The 14,577-nt window shown below is 39.4% G+C and overlaps 1 protein-coding gene and 1 non-coding gene across 2 annotated transcripts in view; one reads left to right on the top strand and one right to left on the bottom strand.

The window, feature by feature from the left end:
- The first annotated feature begins 5,438 nt into the window (after positions 1-5,438).
- Positions 5,439-5,525, top strand: LOC136145312 (small nucleolar RNA SNORD87). Its single transcript, XR_010658755.1, has one exon. It is a non-coding gene; the product is annotated as a small nucleolar RNA SNORD87 (small nucleolar RNA).
- Positions 5,526-6,053: 528 nt separating this feature from the next.
- MCMDC2 (minichromosome maintenance domain containing 2) overlaps positions 6,054-14,577 on the bottom strand; it is a 39,840-nt gene continuing 31,316 nt past the window's right edge. Inside the window, exons 13-14 of the mRNA XM_065902804.1 lie at positions 14,018-14,127; positions 6,054-8,397 (exon numbers count right to left, since the gene is read on the bottom strand). Coding sequence (XP_065758876.1) covers positions 8,231-8,397; positions 14,018-14,127 — 277 coding nt within the window. The 3' untranslated portion in view covers positions 6,054-8,230. The remainder of the gene's footprint in view (positions 8,398-14,017; positions 14,128-14,577) is intronic.

Consider the following 14,577-nt stretch of genomic DNA (forward strand, 5'->3'; position numbering starts at 1 on the left):
CTTGCAGTGAAGGACATCTCTTGCACTGTAGGAGTGAATGACTGAAAGCCACTCAACTGCCTTTGACTCTTTTCAACCCCATGGACTGTATAGTCCATGAAATTCTCCAGGCCAGAATACTGGAGTGGATAGCCATTCCCTTCTCCAGGGCAGGGGATCTTCCCAACCTGGAGATTGAACCCAGGTCTCCCGCATTGCAGGTGGATTCTTTACTAGCTGAGCCACCAGGGAGGCCCAAGAATACTGGAGTGGGTAGTCTATCCTTTCTCCAGTGCATCTTCCCAAGCGAGGAATCAAAACAGGGTCTTCTGCACTGCATGTGGATTCTCTACCAGCACTGCAGGAGACCTGGGTTCAAACCCTGGGTTGGGAAGATCCCTGAAGAAGGCAATGGCAACTCACTCCAGTATTCTTGCCTGGGAAATCCCATGGGCAGAGCATGGCAGGCTGCAGTCCATGGGGTTGCCAGAGTTAGACACAATTTAGTGACTAAACCACCACCACCACACTTTAGATAGGGAGGGCAAGTGTGGCCGCACTGAAAAATCGACCTAGAAGCTAAGATGAAAGAAAGTAGTTAGTCACTCAAAAAACTGGGATAAGAGAATCCAGGCAAGAGCAAACGCCTTGAGATGTGAAAACTGTTTGCCATGTTCTAAAAACTAAGAGTCGGGCAGGGTGACTGGTGTGCAGCAAGAGAGAGGAAACAAAAGGTGAGGTAAGTCGTGTGAAGGTGCAGATATTTTTTCCTCTAAAATATTTTTTAAATTTTACTTGTATTGTTATAAAATATACATAAGCTTATCATTTTAACAATTTTTAAGTGTATAATTCAATGAGCCTAAGAATATTCACAGGGCTTCCCAAGTGGCGCTAAAGAACCTGCCTGCCAATGTTGGAGACTTAGGAGACATGGGTTTGATCCCTGGGAGAGGAAGATCCCCAGGAAGAGGGCATGGCAACCCACTCCAGTATTGCCTCGAGAATCCCATGAACAGAGGAGTCTGACGGGCTACTGTACATAGGGTCGCAGAGAGTCGGACATGACTGAAGCGATTTCACACAATCACAATTTGTTTTGCTAGGTTTAGATTTTCACACTGTGTTTTTTTGAGGCAAACATATCCTGCCCTGGATTTTGTATCAATTTCTTAGGGCTTGTTACCCAAGAATTCCAATAACAGAGACCTGGCAGCAATAAAGAGGTGTTCATTTGGGGTGTGTTGGGACTGCAGCCCGGGAGATAGAACTCCAGGAAGCACTTGAATTATGTTCTGCCACACTGCAACGTGGGGGAAGCTCATAAAGGCAGAAAACCACAAGATTACATACATTGTTTGTCAATAATTAGGATTGGAGTTGGCAAGAAGTAAGGGTGCTTGATAAACAAGGATTGCTTTGAGGCTAAAATGATACATAACTGAGAAAGATAGAGGGTTACCTTTGAAACTACAAAGTTGTAACTGCTGCTGCTAAGTCACTTCAGTCGTGTCTGACTCTGTGCGACCCACCAGGCTCCCCAGTCCCTGGGATTCCCCAGGCAAAAACACTGGAGTGGGTTGCCATTTCCTTCTCCAATGCATGAAAGTGAAAAGTGAAAATGAAGTCGCTCAGTCGTGTCCGACTCTTAGCGACATCATGGACTGCAGCCCAACAGGCTCCTCTGTCTATGGGATTTTCCAGGCAAGAGTACCGGAGTGGGTTGCCATTGCCTTCTCCAAAGTTGTAGCTAGCAGCTGCTAATACATTATTGTTTTGAAACCAGCTGGTGGTGTCCTGAGTTTGACACAGTTCAGAAAATTCAGGTTCTCTCTGATGCAGAAACATGCCTGAAACCACACCCAGCTATGTCCACCCGGCTCAATTCTGAATGCCTGACACCATAGTTACTCCATCTTGATTTCTTAAACGATGTAAATATGTCATCAACTTCCAGTTTTTAAAGGAGAGATGATGTGTCTTTTACTGATTATTATTTAATGATATGCTTTCATGTGTATTCTTTCTGACAAGATCATCAGCCTATCTCTACCACTAAGCCTAGTGCTATGCAGTCAAGATTCAAGATATAATATCCTGAGAAAAACAAGCGTAATAAAACGCAAAGCACGAAAACTAGCGAATGGTAAGTTTATAAACAAGGCAAGTGATTTATGAATGCTTTTTCTTCACCCTCTACTACTATCAACAAAATTAGCAATAATAACTATTGTCATAATATAAAGGACTATACAGCTTCTTTTTTTCTGGTAACTAGTTCTTCTGTGAGTTTTAACGGGTCGATTCTGGGTACTCTTACTCTATATCGGGGTTTCCAATACCACTTTTTAAAGTACTGAACTACCTGAGGAAGTAAAAGACCAAGCAAATGAAACCAGGAATGGGAGGAACTTTCTTTTTTCCAGCATTTTCTAGTTGCTTGGTTCCATTACAAACTGGTAGACTAATCAGTTACATAGTCTACAGACCAGTTCACAATGAGGTCCTCAGCTGCCCCAAAGGTCAATGCGGAAATTCCAAAAGCACCCCTCAGCTGTCGGAGTAAACCCGCCGCACCGCAAACACGCGCCGGCTGAGGGGCGGGACCAGGGCCGGAAGGGGCGGGGCCAGGCCTGGCGCGTCGGAGCGCCAACCCGGACCGCGGCGCCTTCTTTTCCGCTTGGCTGCGGGCGGAGGAATGGCTTTGAGGCTCTGTCGGCCGTACCGGAGTGGCGGCAACGCCCGCGGGCACGTCGCCCAGCTCTTCGAGGGGAGAAGGCCCCGCGGAGTTAGGTCGTTTTCTTATTTCTCCCGGGAACCCGACTCCGTGCCCGGGTCTACAGGTCGGCCTCAGGCCCCTCCGGCTTGTGCGTCCCGCCCCCGGGATCCCCATCCCGCTGGCTTCGGTCCATTGCCGGGCACAGCCCAGCGGTCGGCGCGGCCTCGGCCTCCGAGTCATCCCAGGAGGCCACCTTCCCCTCCCCAACCCGGTTGACGCCGCCTCGAGCTCTCCTCCGTGCTTTCTGCTCAATCGCATTTTGTGAGTAACCGTTACCTGTGAGTTTTAGCCGACCCTTGTTAGTAAAAGCCGATTTCGACTGTTCTCAGCTCAGACTAACCAAGGGCCTTTTGCCATTCTCTGGGTTCCGAGGCGGGTGGCCTCACGCCCAGCCCAAGGCCTCGACCGGAGCCCTTTTGTATCCCAAGGAAAGGTTTGTGTGCGGCCTTTCGGCTTCTGGGCCCCTTAAATGTGCGCTTGTTTATCCTTTCTAAGAAAACGTTCTGTAAACGGGGAAGGGATTACCTCCTAAATCTTAAGGCAACCTTGACTTGGCTGGACTTTTTGGTTGGTTTTTAAACTTTTTAACGCAACACGGTTAACCTTCTGGGCTCTGCGCAGTGGCGCACTGGAGGCATTTGTTCCCGGATCTTCCTTTGTAAATAGGCTCTAGAGACTTGGCACTGAAGTTGGAGAACTATCCTTAGGGGTTAGAAGACCCTTAGGCTATAAATGCCGGCTGTAGCCTTAGATGCTTGGATTTACATAGAGATGTGTATTCTGAACTTGATACGGAAGAAACTGGTCAAGAGCTGGAAGACCTTTTGTCTATTTAAAAGCAAAGTTATTAGTGCTCGTCAGTGAGACTTACTGTAGTCAGGTGTTTGGTTTTTTCCCTCCCCCCGATTTGAAATACACGTTTTTTCATCTCAAACAATCAAAACAGTTAACTTTCACCAGGGCAAATATGATGGCTTGAAGTAGCTTATATTTGGTATTTCAGTCCTTCTTTTTGAGGAATAGTGACTGGAACCCTATTTTCATTGCTAAGTGTTGGAATTTTTAAAAACTTTACAAAATAAACGATTGATTAAAATTTTGACAATTTATGTAAGTCCTTAAGGATAATAAAGCCTTCCCAGGTGGCGCAGTGGTAAAGAATCCCTGGGTTGGGAAGATCCCCTGGAGTGAAATATGGCAACCCACTGCAGTATTCTTCCCTGGAAAATTCTGTGGACAGAGGAGCCAGGCGGTTTACAGTACGTGGGGTCGTAAACAGTTGAATACGACCGAGCAACTAACACACACAAGCATAATAAATACACAAGAGCCCAGTGAGTGTTATTAATACCATAACATCCATTTGCTTCCCTATCCCATTCCTTCCTTTCTATCCCATGCCTTCTCTCCTGAGGTGCCCATCATCTGGAATTTTGTTTCCAAACTCGGATTTTTTTTGAGGGTATTAGAGTGGATAGCAGTTTTATACATACATATCCCTAAGCGTTGGTTGTTTTAGGCCTTAAATAGAACTTGCATGTAGTTGTTAGAAGTGTTATGAATCATATATTAAACTGAAGTTTTCCAAATTGAAAATATTCATAACCAGTAGTTTGTGTTCTTAATATTATGTGAAATATCTCAGTATTTCAAGACTTGAAAGTGATAAATTGTTTTGCAAGTCCCAGCATTTGTTATGTCCTCATAAATCATTTCCAGTAGCTGATCGTTCAATGGTTTATCCTCTTGGGGTTCTAGGGGACATGATCTGTGGCCCTGACCATGCCCTTTGCAGTACATAAATAGGCTTTCAGGCAACTTGGGACTCAATTCTACAGGACTGTGTCCAGTAATGATGTCAACATCATGTATGTCTGCTCTGAAACTATATTAGAGCTGCCATAATAATGTTTTTAGTTAGAAGTCTGCACACATGTTTTTATATATCTAACCTTTAACCTGACTCACCTCATCCATGTCAAGCTCTGAAGCAGAAAAGCAGTGGTTAGGTACTCATTAGGACTATCATGTCTTAAAATCTGTGCTGCCATAGTAAAAGAATATCATAAATACATCCATCGTTTTTACCTATGCTAATGAATCCATTTCCAGCTTGGAAAAATCATTTATGGAATTATTAGGGCCTAACCAGTCAAAAGGACCAAGACATACCCAAGTCATCATAGGTATTAAACTGGGAGCCTTATCAGTTTTGATTACCAAAAAAAGTATAATTAAGCAGCAAGCACATTCTTTTGTTCCTTTAGAGATGTGTTAAACAGCAGAAAATGACTCCACTTGTTAGTGGTTTTTCTTAAAAGTTGATTGGGAGTCAGAAAGATTATAAGTTTTTCTTTTTTTTAAAAATGGTTCTTGAATGAGTATGGGGGAAAGAGCCAACTGGATCATACTAGATATAAGATGCCAAACCAGATACAAGTGCAAATGAGAATTCACAATGAAATACATTTAATTTGTAGGTGCAGCAGATCCTATGAGTTGAAGATGAAGATCATTGTGATAAATGTTTTCCAAAAACCTGTCAAAGAGGATGGCTGTGAAAACACTAGGAGGACCGCTGTGCATGTAACAAGGTACCAGAAGTTATAATGTTAAGTTGTGTGCTTTTTTTATGTGTTTGTGATATTGTTCCTGAAGCACAATACCAAAATGTTTAATAACTGGCACAGTGATGACAAATTACTTTTTGCCGTTTACCCAGCTGAGGGTATCTTTGAAGAAATAACTTTAAGACTGAGATGCCAGTAACATATATTATGTGAATTACTCAAATCTAATACAGTTTTTTATTAAAATTGGTGAACTGTTCTTTTCAGCAGATGAGTACGTGCAGATGAATGTTCAAGTCCTTAGCAGTGGTGCTTAAAAACTCATTACCTCAAGTAAGTGATTACGATTTGTCACACAGCCACATCTATGGACAATTTGAAAGTATCTGATAAACTCCAAAAGCTGAGGCCATTTCCTTTCCTGTTAAAGGTGCCTTTGTGTGTCAGGTATATGACTTACAAGTTTTGAGTATGGAATTATTTTCACTGTTGGTTTCTGATTTTTCCCCAGAGGTGTGGCACACAACGTTTTCGAAGGAAAAATGAAGAGTTGCTCAAGAAGACGTGCATTAAAGCAAGTGATAAAAATTAAAATTGTATTTTAATGTTCATCTCACAATAAATTATGGAGAAAAATACATCTTCAAATTATTTTAATTGCTGGGCAATAAAGTCTGTTCTCTTTAAAATATATCAGGTCTTTATTCAAAAAAAATAAAATATATCAAGTCTTTAAATAGCTTCATTTTCATAGTTACTGGTCAGACTTGTTTTTAAAGTTTCTTTAGGGATAGTGTATTCTTGTCAATAACCAGCTCCTCTGGATAGGGATTCTTTTTGAAGTGGCAGGTGGCTGGCAGCTGGGGAGACATTTTTAGTACATCCAGTTCTCAGTCCCCTTTTTTGCCTTAGGGGGTTTCTGCAGAGGTTAATCACAGTGTACTAGATACCTATGAGGGCCTCCCCCTTCAGAACCTCTGTGTATCTGAAAAACAGCACAGTTGACCCTTGAAAAACATAGGGGTTTAGGGGCACCAACCCGTCTCAGCATCAGACATCCAAGTATAGCTTTATAGTCCACCCTTTGTATCCAAGGTTCCACATCCTCTGGTTCAATAAGCTGTAGATTGTATAGTGTAGTATGTACTTACTGAAAGAAAAAAAAAGAAGAAACACCCTGTATGTGGACTCATGTAGTTCAAACCTGTGTTCAAGGGTATACTAGTTGAAATTTTCTCAACTCCTTAAATGACCCCTTACAAGTAAAGGTTTCACCTGTGACCTACAGATTTTTAAATTTTAATTTTATACTTGGTTTGCTTTTACATTTATGAATAAAAAAGGGATTTGGGAGTTAATCTAGGGAAAATGACAATTGTTCCTAATTCTAGTATATGTAATAATATGCTCGATTAAAGCAAGTAGTGACGGTCCAGTCTGTCCAGGGCATGCGAATTTGAAAACTGAAATCCTACCAAGATGATTTAAATTTAGCTGAATCTTGCTTTTCCCCTGTTGTGTCTTACAGTGCATAAAATCCTTGCTTTTATCAGGGTTATAATTTCAGTTTGGCAAATCAGTATAAAGTGTACAGCGATATCTTTATAATGCCTTCCCATCAGGGGTGACATTTGAAAACCATTTTCACCTGTATTTGATACTAGTCCTTTTCATCAACAATCTGAACACTTCACAATTAATTGTAAAGAGGAGGCCATTTTATAGATCCTAGTTTTATTAAGAAATGTGTTTTGCCTTCATCTCATAGAGAACAAAAAAACAAATCTAAATAGATAAACCACAAAGGAAGTCTTTAATTTGTGATATATACATTTTTTTTAGAGACCAGGTTTGCCTTCTGAAAACACTGTATAGTCTCTGACACTACTGGATATTCAGTCAATACTGTTGAATGAACGGCTAGGAAGTAAAATAATGATGGGTCAAGGTCCTCTAGAGAGTGAGAGAGCTGTCTACCTTCATGGTTAAACTCCATAAAGTACCCATTTCTACAGAATTGATATGTGATAGTGTCTTGGTGAATAAAGTGACAATTTTGTGGTGACATTTTCCTTTTAGTGAGTAGTCTTTTACTAAAACTTTGGAAAATGAAAAGGTTTTGGGGATTTTATATTTTCTCATGGTGTCCCTACCTTTTCAGAGTAGATATCGTCCCTCTAAAAATGAAGACAGGGTTTGAAAATTGGTTTGTTTGCATTTTGGTGTCTTGCAACTCGCTTTAAGGAGCCAATTACTGATCCTCAATTCGGTGTAACTTACTTTTTTTTTCATTTAACCTGGTTTAAAAATGGAAAATTTCCAAAGCTTTTTCTTATCCTATAATTAGGGTTTCTAAAACAATGTAATAGACATGACAATATCTAGTAAAGCATGAAAAGTCCTTAAATTGAAGGCTTTTGGTTATATAAATGCTGTTGTTTACCCATCAATTTGTCAAGTTCACAAATTAAAAAAATGATTTTAACTTTGTAAGTAAATATTTAAAGTGTTACTGCCATCTTGAGACAAATAGAAGGAACTACACAAAAGCACATAACTTACCTTTTTTTTTCATTTCTTAGTTTGTAACATTATTTATATTTTAACCTGTGGGCCACTGGTATACTAGGTTAACCAGAAGTTTTTCTTTTTTTTTTTAATAAAATTCTCCTAATATAAATTTCTGCTGCTGGCTTTGAGATTTGGATTAGTGTTTATTCCATTAACAATTTGAAGAAATCATATTTTATATTATTTAAGATGACATTCTAATATATCCTACACAATGTAGGTACATTCTATTGTACCTACACACAAGATTGCCTGAAGCATTACTTCAAAATCATTCACACTTTTTTCCATTGCTTAAAAAGGAATGAAGAAAAACATTTTCTCAGACTGCCTATTCATCACTAGCAAAAATAGCTGTCCCAGGTCCATATGTGGCAATAAACTGTTGGAGCTGTTGTTGGCACTCAGTCAGATAGACATCCCTTTGCTCTAAATATTCTTCATCATACTGTTCAAATGGAAACACTGCATTTGGAGCAACACAAAATACAGCGGCCCCTAAGTGTAGAAGGGAAAAGTAAAAATGAGAACTACTTCAAATGCTAAATGTGAAGGCATAACTTTCAACAAAAAAGTTTATACCTGCATTCAGGTTGCTAGGCAAAAAAACAATTGGTATTGATTTCACTTTAAATAAATCAAAGAAGCCTCAAATGGGCAGTTGCACTGCCTAAAAAACCTAAGTTTCTCTTCTAGCACATTTCATCATCCCACCCCACCCCACCCCGGCCACAATAACTATTATGTTCCATTCTGTTCCCCTCAAACCTTTTATTTTTAGCTGATGACCTTGTGTAGAGTAAAAGACCAAACCTACCTGATTTTGTATCCATCATTTTCCTTCCTATAAAGTGAAGTAATTTTTCTATCAGAGGCCTTTACCTTCACACATGCTCTAGATCCCATCCTCTCTCACCTTTTTAAAGACTTCATGCTGCTTTCTGCAGTGTCATTAGTTTACTTTGTATTGCACATCATAAGAACTATTATCTTCCGTCAAAAAAAAAAAAAATCCCTTCCTGGACCAGACATCCTTCTCTACCTAATTCTCTCTCATCTTCATAGTCAAACATTTCAAAGTTTGTGTGTGCTATCTCCATAGCCTCACTTCCTACCCTACCCACATCCCAACTCCATTGAAATAGCTCGAATCATGACCATCCACAACCTCTAGATGCCAAATCTGATCTTACTCAAATTCTCGACACATGATAGAGTTGACCACTCCACTCCTTTATTGAAACACTCTTTTTTCTTGACTTCTCTAATACAACTGCTTCTCAGTCTCATTAGTTAGTTAGCTCCTCCCCCTCAACTCTTTTTCTAAATACTGAAATTCTTCAAAGGCAGTCCTGTGGTTCTCTGTATCGTCTCTCAGTGATTTCATCCACTCCATGGTTTTGAGTACCATCTCTGTACTGATGATACCTAAATTATATTTCTAGTTTAAAACTCTCTTCCAAACCCCAGATTATTGTATCTGTCTATTGATATCTCTGTAGGATGTTTTAAACTTATACCTATAATTTGATTCTCCACCCTGACCCAACAAACGGTTTTGAAGAGGCGGAGGAACCAGAGATCAAATTGCCAACATCAGCTGGATCATCAAAAAAGCAAGAGAGTTCCAGGAAAACATCTATTTCTGCTTCACGGACTATGCTAAAGCCTTTGACTGTGTGGATCACAAAAACTGAAAAATTCTTAAAGAGATGGGAATACCAGACCACTTTACCTGCCCCCTGAGAAACCTGTATGCAGGTTGAGAAGCAACAGTTAGAACTGGACATGGAACAACAGACTGGTGCAAAATTAGGAAAGGAGTACAACCAGGCTGTATACTGTCATCCTACTTATTTAACTTCTATGCAGAGTACATTATGCAAAATACTGGGCTGGAAGACTCACAAGCTGGAATAGAAATTTCTGGGATAAATAACAACCTCAGATATGCAGATGATACCATTAATGGCAGAAAGCAAAGAGGAACTAAAGAGCCTCTTGATGAGGAGAATGAAAAAACTGGCTTGAGAGTCAACATTCAAAAAACTAAGTACATGGCATCCGGTCCCATTACTTCCTGACAAATAGAAGGGGGAAACGTGGAAGCAGTGACTGATTTTATTTTCTTGGGCTCCAAAATCACTGCAGATGGTAACTGCAGCCATTAAGTTAAAAGACGATCGCTCTTTGAAAAAGGAGTTATGACAAACCTAGACAGCGTATTAAAAAACAGAGACACTACTTTGCCAACAAAAGTCCATGTAGTCGAGACTATGGTTTTTCCAGTAGTCAGGAACAGATGTGAGAGCTGGATCATAAAGAAGACGAGTGCCAAAGAATTGGTGCTTTCAAATTGTGGTGTTGGAGAAGACTCTTGAGGGTCCCTTGGACTGCAAGGAAATCAAACCAGTCAGTCCTAGAGGAAATCAACCCTGAATATTTATTTACTGTTGCTGAAGCTCTAATACTTTGGCCACCTGATGAGGAGCTAACTCATTGGAAAAGACCCTGATGCTGGGAAAGACTAAAGGCAAAAGGAGAAGAGGGTAGCAGAGGATGAGATGGTTAGATAGCATCACCAACTCAATGGACATGAATCTGAGCAAACTTCAAGAGAGAATGGAGGACAGAGGAGCCTGGTATCCTACAGTCCATGGGGTTGCAAAGAGTCAGATTTGATTTAGAGATGGAACAGTGACAACAACAACTGGACCCAACCCTTTTTCTTTGTTTCTAGTCTTGGTAAATGGCAACATGATCCACTCAGTTGCTCAAGGCAGAAACCTGAGAGTTTTCTTTAACTCTTCCTTCTCCCCACTGCCCCAACTCCTAAATCCAGTTCAGGCACAGGTATTGGTTTTTGCATCCAAGAAAAACACCCCTGAGTAGGGATTATTTTCCTATCTTTAAAGCAACACTTATGGAGTTTTAACATCATTTTGCTTAAGACTTAAAAAGGAATATCCCTAACTGACACTCATTATGGAAACAAAAAGTAACTAAAGGAAAAATTTCACATAACTTTATTTCCCTCAACAAAAGCTTTCTTAAATGCTTCAAGAAAGTCTTGACAAATAGTTATCAAGTGAAAATAGCCATATTCAGTCACAGGAGTCCTGAACATTATAGTACCAAAGTTCCTAAATTCAAAAACATACATTTTTATCTTCTTACTGAAATCTAGTTTTGTCTTAATTTTGATGGTGATAGTTTGTCATAGTAAAATTGGCAACATTTTTTCTTCATAGTACATAAAATAATGTCTTAGATTTTATCAAGTATATTTTAAAATATAGAATAAGAATGTAAAGATAAAGCAAATTACAAACAAAAATTACATATCCTTATTTATTGCTGGTTGGGAACAGTGGTTTACTTTTTTGGTGAGTGAATGTGTTAGTTGCTCAGTCATGTCGGACTCTTTGCAACCTCATGGACTGTAGCCCACCAGGCTCCTTTGTCCATGGGATTTCTCAGGCAAGAAAACTGGAGTGGGTTGCCATTTCTTTCTCCAAGGAATATTCCTGACCCAAGGATTGAACCCAGGTCTCCTGCATTGCAGGCAGGCTCTTAACTGTCTGAGCCACAAGGGAAATTTCTAATTCAGAATGATAATTAACATTCTCTGAGGGTCATGAAACTCTAAGACATACTCCATAAAACTTAATGATTCCTGTTTCTAAGCAAGAAGGTAGAAAGCAAATACATATACAAGTTCACATGTAACTTAGGGATTCACAAGCCCCTAGGACTCAGTATCCATGAATGCTAGGTTAAGAATTCTTGATTTAGATAAGAACAAAGTTCTAATGTTCTAACGGATGTCTGTGAAAAAATATTATAAATTGAATCTGAAGCAAGTTAAAACACTAAATATATACACACAGAAAAGTCAGTATTAATACTTTATTGACCAGGGCTGGAACTGAAAATAGAGTAAAAATCTCACTAAAATGGAGTCAGGAGACCAGAAGGGGGAGCTCTCATACAGGTACCTCTCAATATCAATATAGATCCCAATAGGAAGAAACATATTTTGCATCTCCAGCAAGAAGGGACACTACTCTAGTACCACCAGCAGGAGGAAGGAAGATTTGAAAGATTTTTCTCCTTGCCCGGCAACAGCTCTGCCAAAGAGAGACTGTCACAATGTAGCCAACGAAAAGACCCTAAACTTGGAACTCCCAGTTTCCTCCAATGGACTTTCTGTTAAAACCCTCCCAACTGTTCTCCTCCATAGAAGAGTTTCTTTTTCTTTGCTTTACCAGACTTACATGTGATTTACCAGATTTGCCATGTCCTGAATTGCAATTCTTTCCTGCTCCTGAATAAAAACCATTTTCCCGGTAAAATAACTGGCTGATTTTGTTATGTTAGCAGAACCAATGTTTGAAGGATGGTATATCTCATCAAAATTAATGCCTCGTAATAATTCAAATTGCCAACATCTGCTGGATCATTGAAAAGGCAAGAGAGTTCCAGAAAAACACCTATTTCTGCCATATTGACTATGCCAAAGCCTTGGACTGTGTGGATCACAATAAACTGTGGAAAATTCTGAAAGAGATGGGAATACCACACCACCTGACCTGCCTCTTGAGAAACCTGTATGCAGGTCAGGAAGCAACAGTTAGAACTGGACATGGAACAACAGACTGGTTCCAAACAGGAAAAGGAGTGCGTCAAGGCTGTATATTGTCACCCTGATTACTTAACTTATATTCAGAGTACATCATGAGAAAGACTGGGCTGGATGAAGCACAAGCTGGAATCAAGATTGCAGGGAGAAATATCAATAACCTCAGATATGCAGATGACACCACCCTTATGGCAGAAAGTGAAGAAGAACTAAAGAGCCTCTTGATGAAAGTGAAAGAGGAGAGTGAAAAACTCGGCTTAAAGCTTAAGATAATGGCATCCGGTCCCATCACTTTATGGCAAATAGATGGGGAAACAGTGACTGACTATATTTTGGGGGGCTCCAAAATCACTGCAGATAGTGACTGCAGCCATGAAATTTAAAGACGCTTACTCTTTGGAAGGAAAGTGATGACCAACCTAGACAGCATATTAAAAAGCAGAGGCATTACTTTGTCAACAAAGGTCGGTCTAGTCAAGGCTATGGTTTTTCCAGTGGTCACGTATGGATGTGAGAATTGGACTATAAAGAAAGCTGAGCACCGGAGAATTGATGCTTTTGAACTGTGGTGTTGGAGAAGACTCTTGAGAGTCCTTTGGACTGCAAGGAGATCCTACCAGTCCATCCTAAAGGAGATTAGTCCTAGGTGTTCATTGGAAGGACTGATGTTGAAGCTGAAACTCCAATACTTTGGCCACCTGATTCGAAGAGCTGACTCATTTGAAAAGATCCTGATGCTGGGAAAGATTGAGGGCAGGAGGAGAAGGGGACGACAGAAGATGAGATGGTTGGATGGCATCACTGACTCAATGGACATAAGTTTGGTAAACTCCAGGAATTGGTGAGGAACAGGGAAGCCTGGCGTGCTGTGGTTCATGGGGTTGCAAAGAGTCGGACACGACTGAGCGACTGAACTGAACTGAACTGAATAATTCAAAAAGAACTTTGTAGGATAATTCTCTTTACTCTCACCTTTAAGAGCTCTTTTTATGTTTTTATTAGCAAAACTATAATAAACTCCTTTGATTTCAGATAATTAAATGCTATAGTCACAGTATTATAACTAGTAATTCAGAAAAGATGGTGATACAAGTTGATCATATTTTCTTTGGCTTGAGTCTAATTCCACTGTGGGGGATTTGCTTGACAATTATATGTTGCATGCTAATTTAAAAGGATGATAAATTTAAAATCATTTCATGCATCATATTAAGTACTTTTTTTTTTTTCAGAATTTTCTAAGCAATGCAAAGGTTAAAGTATAGGAATAACCATGCACAATTAGGAACTTAATATCAGATAATGATACGACCTGTAAACAATAATTAATTGTTTAAATTCAAATTGGACTTATCTTGTAGAAATTTATTATTCTTTAAAATAATATTTAATATATATGTAATATCTTAACAGATTAAGACTCTTAAAGTTTAAATATAATTATTTGTAGTGATCATTAATAACTTAATAGATTACCATATTTCAGTGTTAGAGATGTTTCAAATAATAAGGCTGCAATTAGTACATCTTCTTTAAGCACTTTATTCCTTAAGTTCAGTCGAGCATGGGCTTCAGATAGGGAAACTCTAAAAGAGAAAATTGAGGCCCATCAAAATATGCTGATATTATAAAGACAATACATATTTTGGCAGGAAAAAACCAAGATATGTGAGAACATAAGCCACACCTTAAAGATCAGTATATTCTTAAAACAATTTTAGTTTCTTTACAAAGCATTTTTTCCCTACCAAGTTGAATAGACTGTTTGAGAACGAGGAAGTCTCCTGATTTGTTATCAAAGAATTGGCTTTTATCCTGTTTTTTTCTTTATTATTCTACACATTACCCTCCCCAAGTTCTGTTCAGTTAAATACATAGCTGTAAATTTAACTAAATATCTCTTATAGACACATCCTTGGTCTTTTCTTCCAGTTCTTAACCCACTGGAAGTCCTCACAGAATCTTGAAATTTCAGTATTGGAAGAAATTTTAGACAGCAAATTTCAACATCCCATCAGATAACTGAATTTGCTATA

The sequence above is a fragment of the Muntiacus reevesi genome, chromosome 12 (assembly GCF_963930625.1).
Source record: "Muntiacus reevesi chromosome 12, mMunRee1.1, whole genome shotgun sequence".
NCBI classification, from domain to species: domain Eukaryota; kingdom Metazoa; phylum Chordata; class Mammalia; order Artiodactyla; family Cervidae; genus Muntiacus; species Muntiacus reevesi.